The 13,203-nt window shown below is 39.0% G+C and overlaps 1 protein-coding gene across 3 annotated transcripts in view; it reads left to right on the top strand.

Annotated features, from left to right (window-relative positions):
* The window catches only part of STMND1 (stathmin domain containing 1), a 54,757-nt gene that overhangs the window by 18,066 nt on the left and 23,488 nt on the right, over positions 1 to 13,203 (top strand). Inside the window, exons 4-6 of one of the 3 annotated variants that reach the window (XM_019665716.1) lie at positions 6,345 to 6,476; positions 7,169 to 7,397; positions 9,923 to 12,114. In XM_019665716.1, the coding sequence (XP_019521261.1) occupies positions 6,345 to 6,476; positions 7,169 to 7,397; positions 9,923 to 10,011 (450 nt within the window). In that variant the 3' untranslated portion in view covers positions 10,012 to 12,114. Of the gene's footprint in view, positions 1 to 6,344; positions 6,477 to 7,168; positions 8,040 to 9,922; positions 12,115 to 13,203 lie in introns of those variants that run through there. The other 2 variants (XM_019665718.1, XM_019665717.1) reach the window with 2 other exon arrangements.

Here is a 13,203-nt window from a genome sequence, read left to right as displayed (position 1 = left end):
TATTTTAGTTGTAATTTTGATGCGGTTGTGAGAGCTGGTAAGCAGAGCATTTATCTACTCCACCATCCTGAATGGAACTCCTTGTTTTCTTGTTTATTTGGTTTTTTTTTTTAAGCCAATGTGCCCAGGCAGCACCAGTAGTTCTAAAGCATAGGTGGAAGAAAGAAGATGAAAAGAAGAAATAACAGAAAATAAGCTCGATTAAAAATGAGTGGGTAAGGGCCGGCCGAGTGGCTCAGTTGGTTAAGAGCTCGCTCAAGAGTTTGAGCAACAGCAGTTCGAGTCCCAGCCCGAGCTGAGCAGCCGCTGAGCTACCAACAGGTAGCAGGATAGCTCAGCTAAAAAAAAAAAAAAAAAAAAAAAAAAAGAGTGGGTAAAAAAAGAAAGAGACAGAAGTGGTGAAAATAGAGACCAGAAATTACATAAATGGCTCCTCAGTGGTTGCTGATCCCTGTGTTGTAGGGAAAATAGTCAACTGGGAATAAAAAGATGCGCTATTTAAATCAAGTTTGCCACCTAGACCAAGTCACTTAGTGTTTGAATAAAGGTAATTTATTTTGCTGTTTTGGAAATGCTGAGAACTACTGAATAAAAGCTAAAGTGACATTTTCTTTTGAAGAAGGAAAATAAGGCCTGGTGAAAGTACTTGGGGAAAAAAAGAGGAAATTGCTAAACCTAATGAAGGATATTATCAGGCTGCCAATAATAAGAGGACATGGGGGAAATAGGAAGGTAAAAATGGACCTTGTAATAGGAAAGATAATGCCAATATAATGATAATTTACATTTGTACAGTGGTATCATGGTATAATACAAGGCATTTTGGAGTACCTTGTTTGAAAGTACTAAAAAAAAGGATGTATCTTTAATATGGAAAGAGAGAGGAGAAATTTTTTTCCCCCCTTATCTGTAGGTGAGTTTCTGGGCGGGGGGGTCAGAAAAAAAGGTGTGTCAAAAGAAAAAGACAGGAGAGCAATCTGAAGGAGGATAGATTGTGGAAACAATGAATAGCTGAGTGATGCCTTCTTAAAGGAAATGCAGCAAAACCTTAATGCTAATGCCAGTGAGAATAGCATTAAAACATTACCTAGTTGATTCAAATGCCAGAGATGAATGAATTCAGACTCAGCCCTCACAAGGGCCCCAAGAAAGTTAATTAATATAAGCTACATCGCGAAAGAAATGTCTCTATTTAAAAAATGAAAACTATGGGCTTGACTTTCAATAACATTAAGTGAGCCAAAGATGAAGGCTGTTTTCATATCCTATAGAGATGGAATGGCTGTCAGCAGCATAGCTGGAGTGTTCTCAAAAAAATTGAAATGTGACAGGACTGCAGAGATAGGCAAGAATAACACAGCTGTTTTGTCTTTTTTGTGAGTTTTGTTTTGTTTTAGCATTGGAATTAGGCCAATATGTCCCAACATAAGTCAGACTTGCAATAGGCCAGTAGTAACACACAGCTGTGCCTTTTATTGCCGAGTGCAGTGGCTCTTAACTGGCTACACAATCGAATCATCTAGGAAGCTTTCAAAACTCCTAGTGCCCAGGGCCGGCCGAGTGGCGCGATGGTTAAGAACTCGCTTGGGATGCCAGAGGGCCCCGGTTCGGATCCCACATATGAGGGCCAGTGAACACTGCCCTCCACAGCTAAGATGCTGAACAACAGCTCAACCTGAAGCTGGGCTGTCGTGAGTCGCCGGCGACGGCGTAGGCTGCAGCCCCTGTGGCAGTGGGTTGCCATGGGCTACCGTGTGTAGCCAGCAGCCAGCGTGAGTGGCCAGCAGCCGCAGTGAGCGGCCGTCCAGAAGCCGGCGACTGATCTGCCTCGCCCTGGAAGAGTGCAGTGATGGTGCCAACTTGGGCCAGTGAAGCAACGTCCTCCACAACTAGATTGAAGAACAAAACGACAGCAACTTGTCTGTTCCCCTTCCCCAATCCCCCAGCACTGTTCCCATCCCCCCAATTCCCCAATAAAAAAAAATTTTAAAAAAAAAAAAAAAACTCCTAGTGCCCAGGCCCCACCAGGATCAGTGGCAGGTGAGGGGGGGGGCAGGTGTAGTGCACCTGAGAGGCTCCCAGATGGTCCTCTCAGGCAGCCCAGGTTGAGAAGCACTGCCCTGGTGTTTCAACAAACATCAAGGCCTCAGGTTCATCATAAAGCTGGGAAGGGTTAAAGCTTTTGAAGTTGAAATCCCCCACTCATTGTGAAAGATAATTCTAAAGTATTCCTGAAAATAGAACATTTTCAGGTACAAGATTATACCCAGGAAGAGTATGGAAATGAAGGATGTAATTGCTCAGTGTCATAGGTAAAGTCTCTTTCAATTCATGTGTAGCTGAGGACATGTGTGTCAGACACCAGGTGTCTTGCATATTTCGGGGAAAGTTATGAGGCCAATGTGAAAACACAAGAATGAATACTGAAGGACTGAAAGGAGAACCATATTAAGAATGGAGGTATTATTACACACTAATACTTTTAACTATCTAATAGTTAATAATTGTTTAGAAAAAAACACACGATAAAATTGGCTAAAAAAAAAAAAATCAAAGAGTCAAGGGAAACAGAAAGGATAGTCAAAAAGGGACATTGATGTCCAGGTTCTACAATGTGATAAATCCAGTCAGACATGTAAACACTATTTTTTTTTGTTGCTTAAAAAACTTTCAAATAAAATATTATGGAGGAAAACATAATAGTAAATATGAGAATACTTTAAAAACAAGACTTTGTATGTAGAGCAATAGTATATTCAAGGGAATTTTAGACAAAGATCTGTCCCCTTCTTAGCCAGGTTGTTACATTTAATTCAGTTACAATTTAGAGTAAAATTTAGGTCAATAGTTAATCAGGAAAGCTCAGAGGAACACACAGTAGCTGTAAGAAGTAATCTATACAGTTAGATTGGCTAAAAACAAAACCCAAATCTTATCAAAACATCTTTGGGTGTGGCAGTTCTCTGATGGTGTTCTGTTTTTAAAAAGATTTTATTGGGAAATTGGGGGTGGAGAACAGAGTTGGGGAATCAGGGAAGAACAGGCAAGTTACTGTCCTTTTGTTCTTCAGTTTAGTTGTGGAGGACGTCCATTGGCCCATGTTGGTATTGTGATCATTGCGCTTTTCCCGGCTGAAGCAATCGGTCGCTGGCCATTGGTCAGCCATTCACGGCAGCTCACAGCAGCTCTCATTGGCTGCCGGCCACTCACGCTGGCTGCCGGGCACTGACAGTAGCTCCCTGCAGCCCACTGCAGCCTACGCCGTCGCTGGCCACTCACGGCAGCCCCGGTCCAGGTCGAGCTGTTGTTCACAATCTTAGCTGTAGAGGGCGCAGCGTCACTGGCCCATGTGGGAATCAAACTGGCAGCCCTATTGCTCAGAGCCCATGCTCTTAAGTTAACTTTTAACCAACTGAGCCACTCAGCTGGTCCTGATGGCGTTCTTAAAGAAAGTAATTGAACAGGTAGCTTCTATAGGTTTTAAAGTTGATTTTTAAAGAGTTTTTATGGATAGCACCTCTCTAAGTATAATGTGATCATTGTTTTCATTTTTAAGTGCCAACAGTTGATAAATCCTGAATTCATTAAATTCAGAGGTAAAAAATACAGATATCTTTCCTCAGGCTTTTCAGTGCTTTTACTTAAAATGTCAAACTCAAGAAAGGATGTGGCTACACAGGTAGGATTAACTTCTACAAGGAAAGGAAGGACATGATTTCATAGGCATCATTTTGGGATAAAGCCACAGGAAGAGTCCACCCAGACTGGAAATCCTAAATTCTCTCAGAACTGCTGATGTAATCATTTTAGTCAAGGTTTAGACTCCTATGTAAAGCCTAAATGAGCCTTCCTTTTATAGGATCTTGGATTACCATTTCATTTTCTTTTAGCCCTCGATAAGTGAACTTCCCTAAAAAATTGTTTTCATACTGATTTCACAGTATCTCTAGTTGAGCCTCCGTGGCAAATATGTCCCTCTTGTCAGCGGATGGCTTTTGCCAATAAGAAGCCTTAGAGCAAATTGTCATAGCAATGATACAATGATGGGAGAGGGGAAAGTTGCTTTGACAAACATCCCACAGTTTTTATGTGGTAAACAACTTTCTGCCACATAAAACTGACTCAAGGCTGTAACTGAGTCAAAACTTCGACACATGTTTTCCCTTTAAAAGACTTTCCAAGAATCATAGATCTTAAAGCTGGAAGGAACCTTAGCCCTCCTCAGTCCCCTCCATGTTTTTTACATTTGAGAAAACTGAGGACAAAAAGAAAAGGTGCTTTGTCTCAGGTCACACAGTGAGTGTTAGTGGTAGACCGGGGTTAAAGCCCAGGCCACCTGCCGGATCCAATGCTCATTCCTGCTCTCTGTGACAACTGCTGTATCTTGTTATGATCCTGCGTGCTGTCATTGGAAAAGTCACTGCTTTCACTGAATGAAAGTAATTATGATTTCCTGAATGGCCACTACCTACTCTCCCTCCTTTTTTCTTTAAAAAAAAAATAATAATAACCCTGTGAAAAAGTATTATTAAACCTATTTTACAGATAGGAAAAGCAAGGCTTACAGAATTTAAGAACTCATGCGAAGCCACACTGTGGCTGAGTCGGAATTCAAACCCAGGTCTGTCTGAGTCCAGGTCTGTTGCCTTTTTCTGCTGTGCTAAAGTGTCTCTCTGTTTGATTTATTTTCTCAGTGCCTGCAGTATTGCAGTCTGAAGAGACAGTCTTTTTGATATTGCAATGAATATCAATAGCTCTTTTATCTTTAAAAGTCTTTAGAGAAATTATCTAGGACAATATTCAGTTCATTTTATAATGAGGCCTTGGAGTTCATTAAGACCTTCCCCAGTCATAATAAATCTATGTATATTGACCTAGAAAAACGTCCATATAAAATTAAGTGAAGAGAGCTGGCCGAGTGGCGCGATGGTTGAGAGCTGGCTTGGGACACCAGAGGGCCCCGGTTCGGATCCCACATATAAGGGCCAGTGACACTGCCCTCCACAGCTAAGATGCTGAACAACAGCTCAACCTGGAGCTGGGCTGCTGTGAGTCGCCGGCGACGGCGTAGGCTGCAGCCCCTGTGGCAGTGGGTTGCCATGGGCTACCGTATGTAGCCAGCAGCCAGCATGAGCGTCCAGCAGCCACAGTGAGCAGCCGTCCAGAAGCTGGTGACTGATCTGCCTCACCCGGGAAGAGCGCAATGATGGTGCCAACTTGGGCCAGTGAAGCGACGTCCTCCACAACTAGACTGAAGAACAAAAAGACAGCAACTTGGCTGTTCCCCTTCCCCCAATTCCCCAGCGCTGTTCCCATCCCCTCAATTCCCCATAAAAATCTTTAAAAAAAAAAATTAAGTGAAGAAAGCAAATTACAGAGCAGTATATATGGTATAATCCTATTATGTTTGTTTAACATTACACATGTATTATACATATATATGTATGTAAATATATATGCATAGAGAATTCCTGGAAAGACACACACCAGACTCTTTAAAATGGTTCATGCTGATGAGTGGGATTGGGGGCCAGGTGGCTAAACAGAGTATTTGGAGATTATTTATGTATCATTTCAATTTTTCATAACTAATGTACCCTTTTAAAAACCTAGTTTATAAAAGAAAAAATATAATAAAACTTTCTTTATAAACCCTTTACAACAATTTTACTTTGTAACTAGAAATTATAATCAGAAAGTTATTATTACTGCTTTGAACTGATTAAAGGGTTGTCAGTCATATGAAATAGGAAGGTTTTTTTTTTATGCTATCATGAAAATATTTGTAAAGTAGTAACAGCACAGCCCAGCACAGAGTGAATTCTCTCCTACACAAAACCAGAAGTACTAAAAACTAATCATGATCCCAAATCAAAGTCATCTGTAGCTTGTAGAATATTATAAAATCATCAGGTTTAACTTTTACCTTGAACCACAAATTCCTTGCTCATTCACCACTTTTTCCATCTTGTATTTTTTCTCAAGTTTTTTTTCCTTTCTCCTGAATTCTCTTCCAGTTTCAGGACATCTTTGCATTCTGTCATGATGTGTTTTTTGTTGTTGTTGTTTGTTTGTTTGTTTGTTTTTTGAAATAGCTGTTTTTTCTAGGCATCTAATAGATTTTTTTTCTTTAGGAATTAGTTCTATTGTTACCAGGAGAATTAGACCTTTAGGAATCAGTTCTGTTGTTACCAGCTTTCACCAGTTGTTGTTTTTTAAATCTGCCACTGGAAAGTTGAGATTTTTAGGTTTTACATTTTAAACTGTGTTTACTCCACCTCCTCTCTTTCTTCTCTGACAGGGAATATGCTTGTTTCTCCGTTTTAAAAAGTGTCTTCCTCCAGGTGAACACGACTGAGAAGCCTCTGAGAAAGCCACCAACCAGGCTGAAAAAGCTTAAGATCAAAAAAGAAGTAAAAGATTTCACAATGAAGGACCTAGAGGAGAAGATGCAGGCGGTGGAGGGACGCAGGAAGGTACCTGAGTGTGTATGTGTGTGTGTGTGGGGGGTGCTACCTGCTGAAATGAGCTCACGTCCAACCTTTCCTATCAGCGGCTTTAAGACAAATTGTGTGGATTTGTATTAATTATTTTTGTGATCTGTATGCTTCTTATGCTGTATATTTAATTTTTTGTATGTGTGCAGTGAAGGAATGAAGCAATATCTTGAAGTTGGTTGAATTACAGTTTCATTCATATGGCCTAAGGAAGTAATATACAATTCTCAGAGCTAAGTAAGGTATGGAGTTTTCTTCGTAAGAAAAAAGAAAACTTCAGTTGGGCCCAAGGGTGAGAGGAGGGGTGAGGGTGGAAGATGGGATCTGGAGGGGAGGCCGCACAGACCATCAGACAGCTCCTGCAGCATTCACACACGTGGTCCCCATGACCCTGTGTCAGTCATTCCACCAGAACCAGCCTTCACAGCCTTGCTCGGACTGCCTTCATTCCCATCTCTCTGCTCAGCCTTCCAGAGCACAGGGACTGGACAGACATGCCTTGAGGGCAGGGAGTGTGTCTTGTCCTTTTCAACAGTAATTCCCCAACTTATGTTTGTTAAATGGCTGAATAATGAAATACAGAAGCCATCAATGTTAATTATAAGCAATATTAACGAAAACTTGGAGAACATTGTTTGGGTTCCCTTTCATTCTTTAATACTGTGTTTCAGATTAAAGAAGAAGAAATAAGAAAAAGGCTAAGGAGTGACCAACTTTTACCCCCAGCGAATCACTCAGATTCAGTTGAACCAAGTGGGGTTGAGGTTCCATTTGCCAAAGGACTTAATCCTGTGAGTTCTGCCATGTGTGAACTGTCTGACCTGCAAGGAAGAAAGCCATTGAAAAGGAAGAAGAGTAAAAGTGATGTGACTTCAAATGATAGAAACTACAGTTATGAAGGTATTGGGGTCGTGGAGTCAGACATGTCCTACAACCAAGCAGATGACATATTCTAGTAATTCATTTAACGTAAATCTTGTGAAAAAGCATTCATTCCCCCCAGTCATGACATTCTTATATGTCTCAAGTTTTTCTTTGACTGCCTGACCTCATGGACTGGAGGTTCTTGAGTAAATTAAATGATTATTAGCTATGCCAGCTAAAAAAAAAAAGGAAGATTTAACTACCTTCGATATTATCAAGTTAGCATCCTTCAAACATTGTAAAGATGTCTTTAATTTATGAGTACCTCCCAGCTTATGTTAATGAGTATGTGCCAAATTAAACCCTTCCTTTTTGTTCCTGTCACTTGTCTGTGTCCACCCTCTTAGTATCCTCTAAGACAAATTGGCATGGGTCTGCATTATGTAATGATCTGTATGCTTCATATGCTCTATATTTAGTGGGGTTTTCTTTAGTGTTAATTTTCTTTCTGTTGTGAAGGAGTAAAGCAATATCTTGAAGTTGGTTGAATTACAGTTTCATTCACATAGCTTAAGGAAGCAATATCTAATTCTCAGGACTACTGTGTTTTCCCCAAAATAAGACCTACCTGGAAAATAAGCCCTCGCATGATTTTTCAGGATGCTCGTAATATAAGCCCTACCTCAAACATAAGCCCCAGTTAAAATCGTCAGCCAGACATGACTGCTTGAATAAATGTAGATTTTTGTACATTAATAAATAAATAAATGTAGATTATTGGAGCAAAACTTAATATAAGACCTGGTCTTATTTTCGGGGAAACACGGTAAGTAAAGTATGGTTTCCTTCATATAAAACAAGAAAAACTTCAAGTAAGTCTAGGGGTGGGAAGAGACCCAGGGAGGAGGTAAGCTGAAAGAAGGAGGCCCCTAATGCCAGTGCTGTGCTTCCCTGAGGGCACCCCAAGCTAAAGAGTTTGGGGGCCCTCATCCTATTAGAATTATACTTTGATTCTTCCCTCTCCCTTACCACCCACATCAATCAGTCATCAGTTTTATGAGTCTATATTCTAAAGATCTCCTGCATCCATTTCATATTTTCCCCCTGTCATTACATAGTCTAGATCACCCTACCATCATTCAACTGCATTACTTCAGCAGTTTCCTTAAGATTTATACAACAGTCCTCTGCTTAAAATCCTTTGCCAGCCCCTTTTATTGTCAAGATAAAATCCAGACTTCGTTTTGTGACTGGTAAGGATCTCAGCTTGCACAATTTACACATACTGAACTTCCAGTCCCTCAAACTCAGTACACTCTTCCTAGCCTCTGGGTCTTTGCACATGCTGTTCTTTCTTTCCCCTCTCCCCTGCTTGCTATTTTAGTTGACTAATGCCTTCTTGTTGTTTATGTCTCCACTCAGAGCACTTCCTCCAAACTTCCAGGGTTGGTGCCCCTCTCTTAGTTGTCTGTTGGCACCCTGGACTACTCATCTTGGCACTTAACCACCCTGTGTAGGAATTTCCTGATATGTTGTTATCTTCACCACTAGATATTTCAGTTCTAACGGGGCAGGAGATGAGTCTGTCCTGTTCATGGAGCATTTATTATACCTTAGCGAGTGAAAGGCACATAAGTACTATGTAAGCATTTCTTTAGTGGGTGAATCAATCAATGTACCCTTACATCTTCCAGAAGCAGGAGGACAGGCCCAGGAGATGGCTTGTTTTCCTGACAACCAGTGGCTTGGGGGAGTGCCTATTTGACTTGAGGACCCCTCGGCACCTCCTGTTTGTACATTCCCTTTGGGTTGTTGCAAATGGATGCCTTAGGTTCCTATAGCCTGTAGGACTGAGGATTCCTGCAGCCAGTGAGGTAGGATGGTGGTGGTGGAGGGGAGACTTCTTTCAAAACTCATTCCAGAACCCAAGCTTTTAAGAACCAGAGTTTACTTCTAACAGTGTGACCTGGAAAGTCCTGTAGGCTCTCTGTGTCTCCATTACCTGATACGTTAATTTGGAATACCCACCTTCATGGAGTTATACCCAACCAAATAGTTTGTTTAAAAGTACTGTGTAAACTAGACTATGCCATAAAGTGTATAGAATATGATTTATATAAAATCTCAGATGAGCAACATGATGTTTTTCATCTGTCCCGAGGTTTTACCATGGAGATTATCTTGTGGTGGTATGTGCCAATCTCATAAAATTAATTAGAGCAGGTAAAATGATTGTACTAGGACATTTAGGAAAAGATTTGGGTATCATTCAGATTTCTGCAAATAATAACATTTACATGACCAAAAAAATACATTAAATGCAAATTTATAATTATTGTAAATTAAATTCCTGAACTAGATAAATACCCAAATTATTCTTTCTCTTGACATCTTATGCTCTTACCTATTCATTTATAGTGGCTTGAATGACATGTTTGTTGAGTTAAAATATAGATGTGAACAGTATCATTGATACCCTGGCTTGAAAACCTCTGTACATGTATAGAGTTAAACATGCTAAGGAGTAACACACTCAAAATGACAACCGTGTATTTTCTTAGTGAGGCCCTCCACTTCAACAGATGGCAAGAGAGACAAAGATGTAGAACACCTGGATACTGGGAACTGCTGTAAAACTCTAAGTACATGACTACTCACAAAACCACCTGAAGGTTGAGGACGGAAAGACAGAGGCTCAGAGGTGCTAAGCACTTGCCACCTTCACAGAGCACTAGCATTAACTGAGGATGAAGTTTGTGTCTGAACCATCTCTGCCTCCAATGAGCTATCAACCCCAACCCTGCAACATTAAAAGAATTCCCAAAAACTTCAAATGTAAATGTGACTTTTTTTCATGATCATCTTTGTTTCTTTTTTTGAGGATGATTTATATTGAGTATAATGGGAAAAACTTAGATTTCTAAAATATAGCCTCCGGGATCATGCTACTTTTATGTGTTGAAATAACATAATTGGTTTTCTCATCCTTAAAGCATAAAGTTTCAAACAACCACCAGGGTATTTCAACTAAAATGAAACCACAACCTTCAGGAAGTTGTGAGTCCGGAAGACAAGATTAGGTAAATACCTCTATAATCATTTTAATTGGAGGCAACTGAAAAATGCCTGTCTGTACAATATTTCCTTATGAAAGATGGTCTTGCTGTGTCAAATAGAAGATAATTTGATACCTAGTAAATCCTTCAGCTTTTTTTTTGGGGGGGGGGTACCTTATGGATAACTTATATTTACAATAATATTAAAAAGGTGTATTTAAAGATATTTCACACATGTTAATATACAATGTAAGATGCTTCTGTTTGCAAAAGTAATTTTGTAATCATGGACAAAAATAGAATTTATCAGAGTATTTATTAGAGAAATTATTAACTATCAGTAATTTATAGTAATTTATGCTAAAGTGACTACCAGTAATTCATAGTGACTACCAGTGCCTGTTTCTGTTTGTTATTCCATTATCAGCAAATAGCTAGTATTTGAAGGAGCAATTATACGATAAATGCTGCATTCTGAAGACGTGTAATGCCATGGTGTGTCAGTCGATAGATGACTTTAGCACCCATATAACCTGTCTACTCCGCCTCTTCTTGAGGACCATGTAATTCACGTCTCAGGACATCAATAAAGGGCATTATTTTAAAATAAACTGTGGGAGATGACAGTTATGGTCTGTCTGTGTCACTTGTATTTGGTTTTTAAAAATAATACCTGCCTCATTTTAAATTACATTAGTAATACATAATAAGGAATACTGAAAAAACATAAGAAACAAAAAACACCAGGAATCCAACATTTTTTTTCCCTCCCACCAAGATAACTGCTGGGAACATTTTGCTATGTGTACTTCAACACTTCTTCCTTGCAAAGATGGACTCATGCCACACAAGCTGTTTTATAACTCGCTTTTTTCACTCAACAGTATATCTTTCCATGTAAATAAATCTACTTCTACAGTGTCATTCGTAATGATATAACATTGTTTCATTCCTCTATTATGTTTCTAGGACGTTCCAATAGTTAAGGACAGTCAGAACACATGTTTTCATTTCTGTATTTATAAACTTGTCAAGTAAAATGGCTTAAACATTCCCCCATTAAAGCAGAACAGTCTGAACGCCTTGGAGGGCAGAGCTGCCATGCTCACTTTCCCAGCACAGTGCTTCCTATTGTCTTTATTCTCAGTCACTGGCCTTCGGTGAGGGACTGAGAGGGCAAATGAACCCTGAAGGTCAGGTGCAACCAGTTTTGCAAGTCCACCTCCAGATTTTTCTGTTCAGGAAGTTGAATTCATCTCATCAGTTTCTATTCATTACACTGAGATCTGGAGGATGCTTTGAAAGCCCATGTGGTAAAGAGAAACAAAGCGTGACAGTTATATCTTATGAGTATGTTGGAGTTAATTTCTCATTGATCAGAAATAAAGTCTAACCACATTTACAAAGTGTTAATGACAGAAAACTGTTTTGCAGTTGAGGGTCTGAAACTTTTTTTCTTGTCATTTTGAAACAAGAAATTTTAAAAAAGACAACACAAGAAATTATAGTCAGAAAAATAAAGTGATTGGCTGTTTTAATTCCTAATAATTAATATGTAAATTTCCTCTCTATGTTATGCAATTCAATCCCTAAACCAAACACAATATGTCATTTAAAAATGTATGTGACAACAATTTATGCTTTTCCTGCTTAATTTAAAATAAACAGCAGGGGGCTGGCTGAGTGGCTCAGTTGGTTAAGAGATCGCTCAAAGGTCTGAGCTCTGAGCAACAGCGGTTGGAGTCCGGCCTGAGCTGAGCTGCCGCTGAGCTGCCAACAGGTGACAGGATGGCTCAGCTAAAATAAATAAATAAATAAAATAAACAGCAGGGCTCAGTTAAATGGGAGAAAGACTGTACAGAGGATTATCACTTAACTGAATTTGTGGGCTTGGTCTATATCAGTGGTCTGCAAAGGAATAGACAAGATTATTTTTAAAATCTTTGAGGATTTTACACATAAAATATACAGTTTTCATCCTCCAATTTAAGAAAACTAAAAGTGCAACTGTAACTAATGCATCATGAATGTGGCTTATGTAAGAATTTCAATCGTGCCTTGGTATTATATGAAAATATTTTCAATGAAACTACATGTAAATGTGTTATATTAAAATAAAATATTTAGGGTATATATACATTGTTTTTTAAGACTCCCTATCTACTTGATCATTTTTAATTAACTAATAATGTCTCAGACCTGATTGCATCTGTTGTATTTAAAGAAATTTTATGACATAATCTTTAATATATTGATGAAATATTTGAAAACTTTTTTTTAATATAAAATCAATTCTTTCTCACATGCCATTCAAAATTGCTGGAAATACTTTAAAACCACTTAAGGGGATTTGCAATTCTAAAAAAATTGGAAGATGCTATTATTTATCTAACCAATCTTGTTGTTGGAAGTTTTGTTTATTTTCAATTTATCAATATTATGTTACTGTAAATAATTCTATAGTCAACATAAAATGCTAGTTTATTAAATTCGTCTTAAATTGCATCCCATAAATTTTATAAAGTGGGAAATTTCATTTTGGATCTTGTGTCTACCATTGTGAGAATTTGACAGTGTAGGGAATTGCCATTTTCACAGAAATATTGTGACAATGAGAGACTGCTTGATGACTTGGAACCATTTGTTTAATTCTCCAAAGAGAGACTGCTTATTCCTTTGTCCTTCCAAATTTGTTGAAATCTGTGCAGCTTGAATCCTGAAAATCTGCAAACGAACAAGTACTCACCAGCTGCAGCAGCTGTGGTGGAGAAATTCATTTGGACGTT

Source organism: Hipposideros armiger, unplaced genomic scaffold (genome assembly GCF_001890085.2).
Source record: "Hipposideros armiger isolate ML-2016 unplaced genomic scaffold, ASM189008v1 scaffold_449, whole genome shotgun sequence".
Taxonomy (NCBI): domain Eukaryota; kingdom Metazoa; phylum Chordata; class Mammalia; order Chiroptera; family Hipposideridae; genus Hipposideros; species Hipposideros armiger.
Note: the sequence above shows the minus strand (reverse complement) of the source record. Positions and strands in the feature narration are given on the sequence as shown.